The following is a 12169-nucleotide window of genomic DNA, read 5'->3' as shown; positions in this document are numbered from 1 at the left end:
AAAATTGATTTGAATTATATTATGACCTTATATTTTGATGTGATACTACATATATAGCTAGACAATAAGATAACCCAACCTATTTTTAGAAATTAAATATCTAACTTATATTTGAATAGACAATAAGATAATCTGATAGTGTATGGACTTAATTTACGTTGGCCAATTCCTATGGGCATGTTTGTTTGTCAGAAAATTAATCTGAATTGGGATTGTTATTCCCAGGAAAATGATTCCATGGAAAATGAATCATTCAAGGTTTAAAAGATTATTTTCAATAATTCATTATCCAGTGTTTGGAAATATCAAAACTAATTGTTAGGATTCTGGATTGTATCATTAAATAAATATATTTAATTAATATATGTAAGAATTAAAGTGATATTTACCCTTAATTTTCAATAATTCAGAATATAATTTTCAAGGTTTAAAAGATTATTTTCAATAATTCAGAATATAATTGATAGTGTGAAAATAGTTCGGGGTTTAAAGTGATATTTGCCCTTAATTTTATAGTAACAACAAAGTACATTATTAAGATTAAATAAATGATTTATAATTCTAAAATTAAATTCATTTTTTTCTTAGATAATAATAATAATAATAATAATAATAATAATAATAATAATAATAATAATAATAATAATAATAAGTATGATTCATAATTCTAAGAATTAAATTATGATTTCTTAAAATAATTCATGAATTAATTAATTAATTAATAATAATAATAATAATAAATAATTCTAAAAATAAAATTATGATTTTCTTAAAATAATAATAATAATAATAATAATAATAATAATAATAATAATAATAATAATTTTTATTTTATAAAAAATAATATTGGATATATATGTAAGTAAGAATCCTGAGAATGAGGAAAAAGAATACCTAAGAAAAGTTAGGAATAAGAATCCTGGAAAGTTGTACTACTTTCCTTGTTTTCAGGATTCTTATTACTTTCTCTATCTGACAAAAATTTAACCAAACACATGAATTTAATATTTTGGAATCAGATTACTTTCCCAGGACAGAATCCGTGCCAAACAAACATGTATATGTATTTGTATTATCTTATCACCAAACATTAAGCATGATATAATTGCAAATATTCACTCTCTATTGCTATTGTTCATACTGAGCCCATGTTTGGTTGGGCTTTTTTAGAGTTTGAAAATAGATTCAATTAATTAGATTTATTAGTTTTTATTTGATTTAAGTAATGAGTTCATCATTATCTTTACTTGAGGAAAACCTAATCACCCAATTCATTACCCTTTAAAATAAAGGATACACATAAGAAAGAAAATCTCTTACTAGTAATTCATTATTATTGTTAAACCAAACACTCAATAAAAATAACCGTTACTACTATTATTTCATTCTTTTACTTGAATCAAGGGCTGAGTTTTAAAGGGTTAATTGCCCCTAAATACACAATTTTTCCTTGAATTTTACAATTGCACATCACCTTTAAAATCCGCCCCTAAATACACCATATTTCCTTGAATTCTACAATTGCACATCACATTTAAATCCGCCCCAAAATACATCACCTTTATATTTTTTCTGTTTTTGCACATGACTAAAAAATCCTCAAGAAATAAATTAAAGTGTTAATTTATAAATTTAAATATCTTTTTAGCAGCGGAAATATAATAAAATAAAATTCTTTATAAAGTTTAAAATCATATATATATATATATAAATAAGTACTTTCGTAAAGAAATAAATTCTCTAATAAATTTTTAGAAAGAAGTTTGAATTAAAAAAAATAAACAAGTCATGACATTAAGAAAATAAAATGAAACTTTTATTTTAATAAATTTCACACGAATTCGATATAATTTGGAATTTAGAGTTACAATAATCAAAAGTACCACATGAATAATATAATGAGTTTGAAAGAAACATTTTTTTTAATTTTTTTTAAAGAGGTTTGACGCGCCCATTCGACTCTCCACGCGCCTCCAATGTCATTTACCTGAAATATTAAATATGGGATAAACATACATAGTATACTTAGTGTGGGAACATGCAATTATTGTCCACGTTAATAAAATGGTAACACATACGATCATAACATTCAAAACGACACAATTTTGCCAATCTGGAAGCCACGTCATTTAAAGTGGTAACACCCTAATCTAATTAAAGTGTTAAATATAAATTTAAATATCTTTTTAGCAGCGGAAATAGAATAAAATAAAATTCTTTATAAAAATAAATAAAGAATTTTATTTTATTATATTTCCGCTACTAAAAAGATATTTAAATTTATAAATTAACACTTTAATTTATTTCTTGATGATTTTTTAGTCATGTGCAAAAACATAAAAAATACAAAGGTGATGTATTTTGGGGCGAATTTAAAGGTGATGTGCAATTGTAGAATTCAAGGAAATGTGGTCTATTTAGGGGCAATTAACCCAATTTTAAATATGAAATAAAGTGCGAGGGGAGGGAAAATATAGGAGAGCTTATATATGGCTCGAAATATTTGAATAAAAGTTTGTTTTGGTAAACCAATTAATTAAAACGAGTAATTTATAAGTACATGAAACTTGTTAACTTATAAACCAGGATATTCAAGTGATGAACACCTTTTGGAGTGAAAATTTTAAATGCCCTATTCCTTAAGTTCTATAGTAAAAATGTCATCTTTTATAAACATAAGCATTCTATGCCCTATTCTTTAAATGCCATTTGATTTGATGGGTTTACTTTGTTTTCTGTGAAAGTCTTACACATTTGACCGATTTGACAGCCACCAGTCATAAAAGTCAACGATTTGACAGCTATCAGTCAAAAATACACATGAACGATGGATGGCTAGATCATGTTTATGATTGATAACTGTTAAATCGGTCAAATGTGTAAGACTTTCATAAAAAATCAAGCAAACTCATTAACATCAAAGGGTAAAATAGGTACTTCACATAATTAGGGCATAGAATGTTTTGTATGATAACTTAGGATATTTTTACAAAAAAACTTAAGAAAGTGGGCGTTTTTGCCCATTAACACTAATGTATATACGATTCACTCGCAAAATTCTTGTCAATCCCTCAATTAGAATAATGAGTACGCATAGGTGTATCAACTTTCAAATTATAATATATTCTTCACCAATTGAATAATCAAAACAAACATGCCTAAAAGATGAAATATGCAGGCTTACATAAGTTGAAATGAACATATATATCACAAATTCATAAAATAGGTAATCAAACCAATATTTTGACATTTTTTTAAACATGTAATGTGTAAACATAAGATGTAACTATTGTACATACAAGTGAATTCATATTTAGGTTTTGTAATGTATTACATTCCATCCCCAAAAAAAATTGTACAACTTAATTTCATAACTTTAGACTTTAGTGATATACGGGTGCTACTATACGAAAAACTGTTATTAGTCTATAAAATAAGAATAGATTCTATCCGTAGATCTTTAGATGTTTAACGGCTCTGATTAATACGTTCATAGGATCTGATTAATACGTTCATAGGCTCATAGATTCATAGATTATGGCCGTCCGATTATAAAAAATCAAGGGTCTATCTTGATTCTTATTTTATAGGATAAGAATAGTTTTTATTTTAGCGCAACTCAGTAATATACATCTTCTCATTTATAACTTTTTTATAGAAATATTACAAATACTCACATGGAATTTATTTTTTAATATTAATTATAAATAAAATATATTATATACTAAAGTTCCTTATAATTTATAAGATAACTTATTTAAAAAAAAGAGCTGATTGGAGAAATTTTAATAATGAATATAAAAACACTCAATCATATATATTATCAATTTTGAATAATAAATTTCACTGATGATATTATTTATTTCAAATATTTAAACTAATATAGAGTTGGTAATAAATTTAGGGTAATTATAAAACACAATCCCAATTTTTTCACTATAACTCCTTATTAAAAAAAATAATATAAATAATTATGATTGGTACTATTTTAGCCTTATAGCCCCCCATTTAAAATTTATATTAAATTACTAAGTTTATTAAAATTAATTTGAAAGAATAACACGTACAATCTCTTTATAGATAAATCACGTACGGTATAATTCCTATTATGAATTTAATATTAAAAATAATTATAAATAATCTTAATAATTCCATCAATAGAGTATGTCAAAAAAAAAAAAACTTAAAAAGATAGACAAAGGTTGAGGAGGATTTGAAGACTCCACCGATATAGCCCCAACACAAAATCTTAAGAAAACATACTTAATTAATGAGAAAGATAGAACGAGCGAGCTTGACAGACTCCATCAATTGTGGCAAAAAGCATCCACAGAGAGTAACAACCATATAAATCTTGTAAATATGGGGTTTGGAGGGAACCAATGCAAAGGAAATCGACAACCCCTCATCTCTGAGATTCACATATATCAACAATCTGTGAGAAAACTCATGGTTCCTTTTCAAAAGTTATCCTTCTCACCATTGGGGAATTTTCCGCTTTGTTGTCCCATACCATATTTCCTTGGTGTTGTTGTAAGGCTGATTCTCGATGCACTCTATGTATCAACTCCATCATACGCAACAGCCAACAAGGAATTCTCTTATCCAAAATATAAGTGATGATTGCCTTTAATTATAGCACCTTGGTGTCGAACGTGCTTCGAGGGAGCTTGAGTGGTAGTTTTTGGGGCTATATTGATAGAGTTATTAGGTTATTTATCTGGATGAAGTTATAAGTGATTTATCTGTAAAGAGATTGTAGGTGTTATTCTTAAATTAATTTTGTTAAACTTATTAATTTAATAGCATAAATTTTAAATAGAGGTTATAAGGGTAAAATAGTATAATTATATTATTTTTTTAAGTAAGAGGTGATATAGTGAGAAAATTGGGGTTGTATTTAAAATTACCTAAATTTTAAGATGAAAGATAGATAGTCCATGACTCCATGTGTTTATTTTTTCCCCCGGGCCCATGTACAATTCATTTAAACATTGGGTCCATATATTTTCATTACATTTGAATAGATCTCGTACATCGTTATTTGTTAAAACTAAAATTCTTATACTTTAATTTATGTAAATTTGTTCATTTTTTCACTATAGCACAAGTACCTCACTATAATATAAATAAACAAATACAAGAACCCCAATTCATATAAGAAAACTGTTTTAACGATGAATAAAGATATAGTATCAACTATTTTTCCAATTAAAAAAAAGGATTTATGAACTAATTTTAACCAATAAAATAGAAAACATATTAAAAAATTTAAATATATGCGAACCAAAATATCATTAATCATACATATGAAAAATAATACCGGGGCTAATTCATAAAAATATGAAAGTAAGTGGCCTAAAGTTCATTTGACATATCCTAACTTTACTCTATTGAATTAAAAAAAGAAAAAAAACAAATTAACGGCTACGATTCAAGGGATATTTTCCAGCCGATAGCAGCCGTCGATATTATTATTCTTCAAGCCCTAAAACCCTAATTTCTTACTCCTTTTCTATAAGTCCGCTTCAAATCAGTTTTTGCCTCAGCCGCTCGACAACGCCGCCGCTCTCGAATTACCGGAAAATCTTAATCGTAGCACCGTAAGCTCATTTGATCTTGTTATTCAATACTCAATGTATTCTTATGCAAATTTGCTTTTGATCTTGTTATTCAATACTCAATGTATTCTTATGCAAATTTGCTTTTGTATGATTGCTGATTTGAACATTGGTTTTTGTTTTTCAATATCTTTCGAGGCATTTGGATGTATTCATGAATGTTGTAATGTGCTATTTATTTTTTAAAAATATATATGAACCAGATTTGATAGATTACGCTTAGTTTCGATGCATTTCTATAAGCTGAGATCATGTTTTGAAATTTCTACTGTAATATTTGTGTATTTTTAGTTCGTAAGCTACTAATTGTTGATACCGAATATCTGTTTCGTGTTTGGATCTTGGTCTTTTTGGATTAAAATGCTTATCCACTAAAAGTTGTATCGAATTGGTGTTCTCTTACCATTCTATAAAATATTTATGAAAATGAAAATTTCATGTGAGCTCAATCAATAAACAGAGAGGGAGAGGAAGTGGATTTGCAAATGGATGGAGGTAGTTAGTAGAAATAGTTGTTGTGGAAGAAGTTATAAGCTCTCTTTCGTTGAATAGTTGTTCTGGAAGAAGTAATGAGCTCAGTATTGTCGAAATAGATTTTCTGGAAGAAGTAATGAGCTCAGTTTTGTTTTGAGCAGGATGGCTGAGAAGGGAGCACAAATTGTTCCGGAGTCTGTTTTGAAGAAACAGAAGAGAGCCGAGGAATGGGCCCTGGTCAAAAAGCAGGAGGTTGCAGCTCTCAAGGAAAAGAAGGCTGCAAACAGGAAGCTGATCTTCAACAGAGCTAAGGACTATGCAAAGGAGTACGCAGCGCAGGTGTTATTGGAGACTTTTTCTATGTGGGTTATGCTAGTATGCTACTGCATGGTCGTTTGCTCAACTTTTGTTTCTTGTGCATTAGGAGAGGGAGCTCATTCAGTTGAAGCGTGAGGCGAGGTTGAAAGGAGGATTCTATGTTAACCCGGAAGCGAAGTTGTTGTTCATCATTCGCATTCGTGGGTATGTGTCATTTGAAGTGATGTGATTAGTTTTTTTTGTGATTGATATTGCGTAACTTACATTTCTTTATGTCCGGAACACTCAGTATCAATGCAATGCACCCAACAACAAAGAAGATCTTGCAGCTGCTGCGTCTACGACAGGTGATGATGCATGATGCATCTCTTTTATCTTTCTTTTACAGTTGTTCCTTGAGATAGTGATTTGGATAATGATAATCTCAATATAGCTATGGATTATTATCAATTGCTCGATTTCCACTTAGCATCCCTTGTGAAATTAGAGCTCTGTGAATGAACTAGTTTATGTTTTTTTTCCCTTTTATGCATCCCTCAAGTATTATGAATCCATGTCTGAGAGTGAACTTTTGGGTGCAGATTTTTAATGGAGTGTTCCTAAAAGTTAACAAGGCAACGGTGAATATGCTGCACAGGGTTGAGCCATACGTTACTTTTGGGTATGCTTCTGAATACTGGGCAACACAAATTTTTCTTTACCTGAGTATGCAGATCAATTAGAATGCACCTAATTTCAGGTACCCAAACTTGAAGAGTGTGAGAGAATTGATATACAAGAGGGGCTATGGCAAGGTCAACAAGCAGCGCATTGCTTTAACCGACAACTCGATCATCGAACAGGTTTGTTTATTTTCATTTCTAGTGGGAGGCTTCTACTTGGCATTGTTGTTTGAGCATTTTCGCTGATGATTGACTATGTTCCAGACTCTTGGCAAACATGGCATCATCTGCATCGAAGATCTTATCCATGAGATCCTGACTGTTGGCCCTCACTTCAAGGAGGCTAACAACTTCCTCTGGCCATTCCAACTATCGGCACCCTTGGGTGGACTCCAGAGGAAGAGGAACCACTATGTTGAAGGCGGAGATGCTGGCAACCGTGAAGACTACATCAATGAGCTCATTAGAAGAATGAACTAGATTTTTTATAAGCATTGAACTTTTGGGAATTTTGAGGTCTTTTACAGTGTTCCATTTGCTCACTTTAATAGCTGCTTTCTCTTCCTAGTACAATATTGTTCTTGTTTTCCTGACATTTTTGTGCTAAAACTTGCATTGGATCATCTTGTTGCAAATTTGTGCCTCTTATTTCCTATCAAATATTGTGTTGTTTTTAGAAGTAGAAGATCATATCGATATACATGTTCGGTGTTATTGTTACTTGATTTGACAGTGTCAATATTGTCAATCAATTGGAAGTATCACACTCGACATATTTGGGCTAAACATTTACATTAGATTGTTGCTTAATTCTGCCTCTGATTTACTGCATTTCCATCCATGTGAACCATTTCTCGGCATGGTTGATAAATTGCAATCAAAGCATCGATATACTTCGCAAGTGTGGTCTTATCAATGCTGTTTATTCCTACGATTGGGATTATCGTCTCTGTTTAATGAAAATTCATGAATTTAGGCACAATTATCTCTTAATTAAACATATATTAATTTGATGCTTATTCAAATGCAAATATCTTGGAGAGCCTTACACATAATTTTAAAAATATAAGCACACACGAAAACAAGAGAGATTGTGGTGGAGTAAAACCTAGCTAGCTATTACAAAACTTCAAACTTAGCTAGCTATTACACAACTTCAAAGTTGGGACCTGCCAAGCTCTGCAACGCTTCAAAGGTCTGCATTTCTTCGTCTTTACGCGGAAACCAAACTTGAACATGAAATTGAACTTCCCCTTGTAAATCCACTTGTTGGTCTACGATCTCCTTGGCACACCTCACTGATGATTCGCCACAATCAGTCATCCATATCTTTTGCAGGGTGGGTATATCTCCAATCTGAGATGGGATCTCCTTCAACTCTTCCATATGAAAAAGCTGAAGCTTCTCAAGACGTGGAAAGATGGAGCTCGCTTCCGCAGTCCAATGCTCCAGACTAGGACATGAATACAATCCCAAGTATTTGAGGGAAGGGAATTGGTCTTCAACCATTTGCCACTTGCCTGTTTTAAAGCATCCCTCCCACAATTTGAACTTCTCGAGATGGGGCAATGCACCTATCTTTTCCAACATCTTTTCCCATTCAAAGCCACCATTCATGGAAAGAGTCAACTTCTTGAGGCTTTGGGGGAATGCGAGCACATACAAAGAAACTCTAAAATCATACCAACACGATATGTAGAGAGATTCCAATTTACATAGACGTTCGATATTGCTCAGACAATAATAATCATCATGCTCGATCCCCTCGCTCCCAAGATACTGCATCCCCAATTTTTTGATATTGGGAATTCTCTTGACCACCTCTTCACTGCACTTGAAATTACGCACTCGCTCAAGCACCTGTAGATTCTCCATGATGACGACATCATCACTCGAAGGTTCTGGAAGACAAAAACTTATTTCAGTCATTTCAATATGCCTAAGTTGAGGCATTCTCCATATCTCAGCAGGTGCAGTGAATTCCTTCTCACAAGAAACGATCAATGTGTGTAGATTCCAGAGGCGGCTGAAGGAGGAAAAGATCGAGGACATGCTACCAACTTCAACAGCAAGGTGGCGCAGGTTAACATACTGAGACGCAAGGGACTTGATCACATAGCTTTCATCATCATAATAACGAAACTTATATGCATGCAATGTTCTAAGCAGTCCAGAGTTCTTACTCCCCGGGACTTTCCCATATTCACTGACAACCGAACGAGCACATGGCATAGATTGCAAGTCATCAAGGACTATTTTCTTGGGAGTGCTCCTACGTATAATAACGCGGCGTTGGCTACTTCTGCCACGAGGACTAGATTGCCCTATCACATGATAGAACCCATCTCTCTTGCCCTGGTTCAAGCATAAATCCCTCAACAAATCATGAATTTTGACTAATTTTATGTTTCCAGTAGACCCCTCTTCACCAACTAGAATGAGATTTCTATCAACCAAGTCCTTTAAGAACTCTATGGCAATAGTTTCCAAACTTTTGCCATTCACTGGCTTTAGAAATCCTTCCGAAACCCATAGCTTCACGAGTGTTGAGACTTTAACCGAATCATCCTCCTCAAACACTCCCATATACAAAAAACATGGCTTTAAATAAATTGGCAAATGATTATAGCTCATTTTCAACACTTTCAAGCAATGCTTATCATTCTCCAAATTCACTATTGAAGTTAAGTTCTTCCTAATTGATTCCCAACCTCCTAGAGTGTGTTCCATATTTTTCAAAATACCCCCACCACAACAATTGATAAAGGAAGTCCTCTACAGTGCTCTACAATTTCCTTTCCCATTTTCTCTAACTTATGAGGGCAACTCCCAACCCCAAACACAATTTTGGAGAAAAGTTCCCAGCTTCTAACCTCATCTAAAAATTCCATTTGAATATAATTGTTGTTCAATTGGGAACTCAGGTGTGAAAGCCTAGTCGTCACTAATATCCGACTACAATTCTCATTATCAGGAAAGAAACGTTGTATCCTATCCCATGCATCGATGCTCCACATATCATCCATCACAATTAGAAACCTTCTACCTGACAAATACTGATAGAGCTCTAATCCTAGTTCATCTTCACTCCTTTCACTCAACTGTTCCTTGTATTGTTTAGTGGCTTGAGAAACAAGTTCACAAAGAATTTCTCTTGTGTTGTATTGTTGAGAAATAGTAGCCCATGCACGAATATCAAAACGATGCTCAATAATTGGCTTCGAATAAACAGTTTTGGCAAGAGTGGTCTTACCTATCCCGCCCATTCCTGTGATCGGGATGACTTGGCGTTCGTGTTGGTCTGCAACGAGCCTTTCCAAGATTCCATTCACGACACCCTCGGACCACACCACCGTGCCACTACTGTTCTTCCCAGTGGAAGAAGGAGCAGAGACGAAGCTGCGCCGCTTATCATGGAGCACCACCTTCTCTGTATTCCTCTGCATCGCCAAACTCTTGATCTGATCCATTTCTTGTATCACATTTTGCACATCTTGATACAAGTTCATCTCTTCATCATCATCATGATTTGGTGAGACAGTTTTTGGATCCTCTGCCCCTCGAAAGCAGCTGAAGAAGTGGCTGCAAATGGTTTCTTTGGATCTGCTCAGCTGAATCTTGGCCACGATATGAGATTCGATGGCGTGTTCTGCCGCGTAAGCTGCATCTGCAATACGCATCTCCAATGGATCTGCTTCGTCGCCGTCGGAAACAGGGGAGATATAAGCTTCGAGAAACTCCTGCAAGAACGTGACATTTTCAGTGAGAGATTGAACTTGTTGTTTGTTGAGAGAAATTGGAGGGGAATGATGGCGCTCGATGTCGTCTATGATATGAATTAGAGAAACCAAAGCTGCGTAGGCTGCCATGATCGATATCAGTTGAAGGGAAATAGAGTATAATTATGAGAATTTTGGATAAGAATTTGATAGACTTAATTGAGCTTCTTATACTAACACAATGGCTAGCAACTCGATCTTAATTAGTCGTATTTTTGGTGCCAATCTTGATGGTTTCTGACTAGGTTCAAAACTGTGGTTAGTTTTGTAGAAGAAGATATTGCAAGTAGCCAAGTTGCATTCCTAGTTGCAATATTTATAGATTCATAAGTTGGTAGATGTGAGATGAATTTTGGAAAACATTGTAAGTTGGCATGTTGTAGTGCATATTCCATTTGTTTTGTTTGATACTGCAAAAATGCCCAAAAATATCTCTCGTCTCATTGAACAACCGGAAAATCAGCTAATCACGTGCAACAAAAATATCGAAGGTAAATCGTAAATACTCGGTTAGTCCATCAAGATTCAAAAGTATGATATTTTGGCTGGACATAAGTTTTAATAAAATGATGGGTGAATGTATGGACATAAATGGTTGAGGATTAATTAAGTGTAGGCTGTGGTGATTATTTTTCTAAATAATTCTATTGGTAAAAATAAAGTACTACTCCCTCCGTCCCGGCCAAGACGATACATTTGCTTTTCGGCACGAGATTTAAGGAGTTGTAGATTAGTATTTTAAGTATGTAATAAAGTGATAAAGTGATAAAGTAGGAGAGAGAATGTAATAAAGTGATAAAGTAGGAGAGAATGTGATAAGTGAATACGTAATTAGTGTTAATTAATTGTTTAAAATTCCTTATTTTTGCCAAATATAGAAATGTACCATCTTCGTTGGGACGGCCCGAAAAGGAATATGTAGCATCTTCGGCGGGACGGAGGGAGTATAAGATTAGATGGTGGAGCCGTGTGCTAAATTCTACTCCTTCCGTCCATGATATCGTTTTTACTTTGTGGGCGATACGAGTTTAAGAAAATAAAGTGTTATGAACCCTATTTAGATTCAGTATACCACATTTTATGTCCCACTTTGTATCCCACTTTCAAATTTGTTTATATTTTTTATATATATTTTCTCTTCAATTTCAACTTTATATGCTTTAGTTTAATTTTATGATTATTATCTTGGGTATATAATTATTTTTTTTATCATTTAATTTTACTTTTATTAGTTAATAATAGGTTGATAAATTCAAAGTCATAGTATATATTATATTAAATTTTATTTTTATAAAAAATTTAAATTTTTGAAATA

At 32.7% G+C, this 12169-nt stretch overlaps 2 protein-coding genes across 2 annotated transcripts; one reads left to right on the top strand and one right to left on the bottom strand.

Annotated features, from left to right (window-relative positions):
• The first annotated feature begins 5337 nt into the window (after positions 1-5337).
• LOC130989915 (60S ribosomal protein L7-2-like) lies at positions 5338-7735 on the top strand. The gene is made up of 7 exons (XM_057914084.1): positions 5338-5603; positions 6257-6434; positions 6520-6617; positions 6703-6760; positions 6995-7074; positions 7153-7255; positions 7340-7735. The coding sequence occupies exons 2-7, from the start codon at positions 6258-6260 to the stop codon at positions 7553-7555; spliced, it is 732 nt and encodes a 243-aa protein (XP_057770067.1). The 5' UTR covers positions 5338-5603; position 6257; the 3' UTR covers positions 7556-7735.
• A 322-nt stretch (positions 7736-8057) lies between these two features.
• Positions 8058-11104, bottom strand: LOC130989908 (uncharacterized). The gene is made up of 2 exons (XM_057914071.1): positions 10329-11104; positions 8058-8976 (listed from the first exon to the last, which is right to left on the bottom strand). The coding sequence occupies exons 1-2, from the start codon at positions 10942-10944 to the stop codon at positions 8222-8224; spliced, it is 1371 nt and encodes a 456-aa protein (XP_057770054.1). The 5' UTR covers positions 10945-11104; the 3' UTR covers positions 8058-8221.
• Positions 11105-12169: the final 1065 nt, after the last annotated feature.

Source organism: Salvia miltiorrhiza, chromosome 1, assembly GCF_028751815.1.
Source record: "Salvia miltiorrhiza cultivar Shanhuang (shh) chromosome 1, IMPLAD_Smil_shh, whole genome shotgun sequence".
NCBI classification, from domain to species: Eukaryota; Viridiplantae; Streptophyta; class Magnoliopsida; order Lamiales; family Lamiaceae; genus Salvia; species Salvia miltiorrhiza.
Note: the sequence above shows the minus strand (reverse complement) of the source record. Positions and strands in the feature narration are given on the sequence as shown.

What these genes read in the sequence shown, in the direction of transcription:
- LOC130989915 (XM_057914084.1), top strand. Translation starts at nt 6,258, where the DNA reads ATGGCTGAGAAGGGAGCACAAATTGTTCCGGAGTCTGTTTTGAAGAAA. An exon ending in CAAAGGAGTACGCAGCGCAG is followed by an intron (nt 6,435 to 6,519) that starts GTGTTATTGGAG and finishes CTTGTGCATTAG; the next exon opens with GAGAGGGAGCTCATTCAGTT. An exon ending in ACAACTCGATCATCGAACAG is followed by an intron (nt 7,256 to 7,339) that starts GTTTGTTTATTT and finishes ACTATGTTCCAG; the next exon opens with ACTCTTGGCAAACATGGCAT.
- LOC130989908 (XM_057914071.1), bottom strand. Translation starts at nt 10,944, where the DNA reads ATGGCAGCCTACGCAGCTTTGGTTTCTCTAATTCATATCATAGACGAC. An exon ending in CACAGGAATGGGCGGGATAG is followed by an intron (nt 8,977 to 10,328) that starts GTAAGACCACTC and finishes TTTGTCTTCCAG; the next exon opens with AACCTTCGAGTGATGATGTC.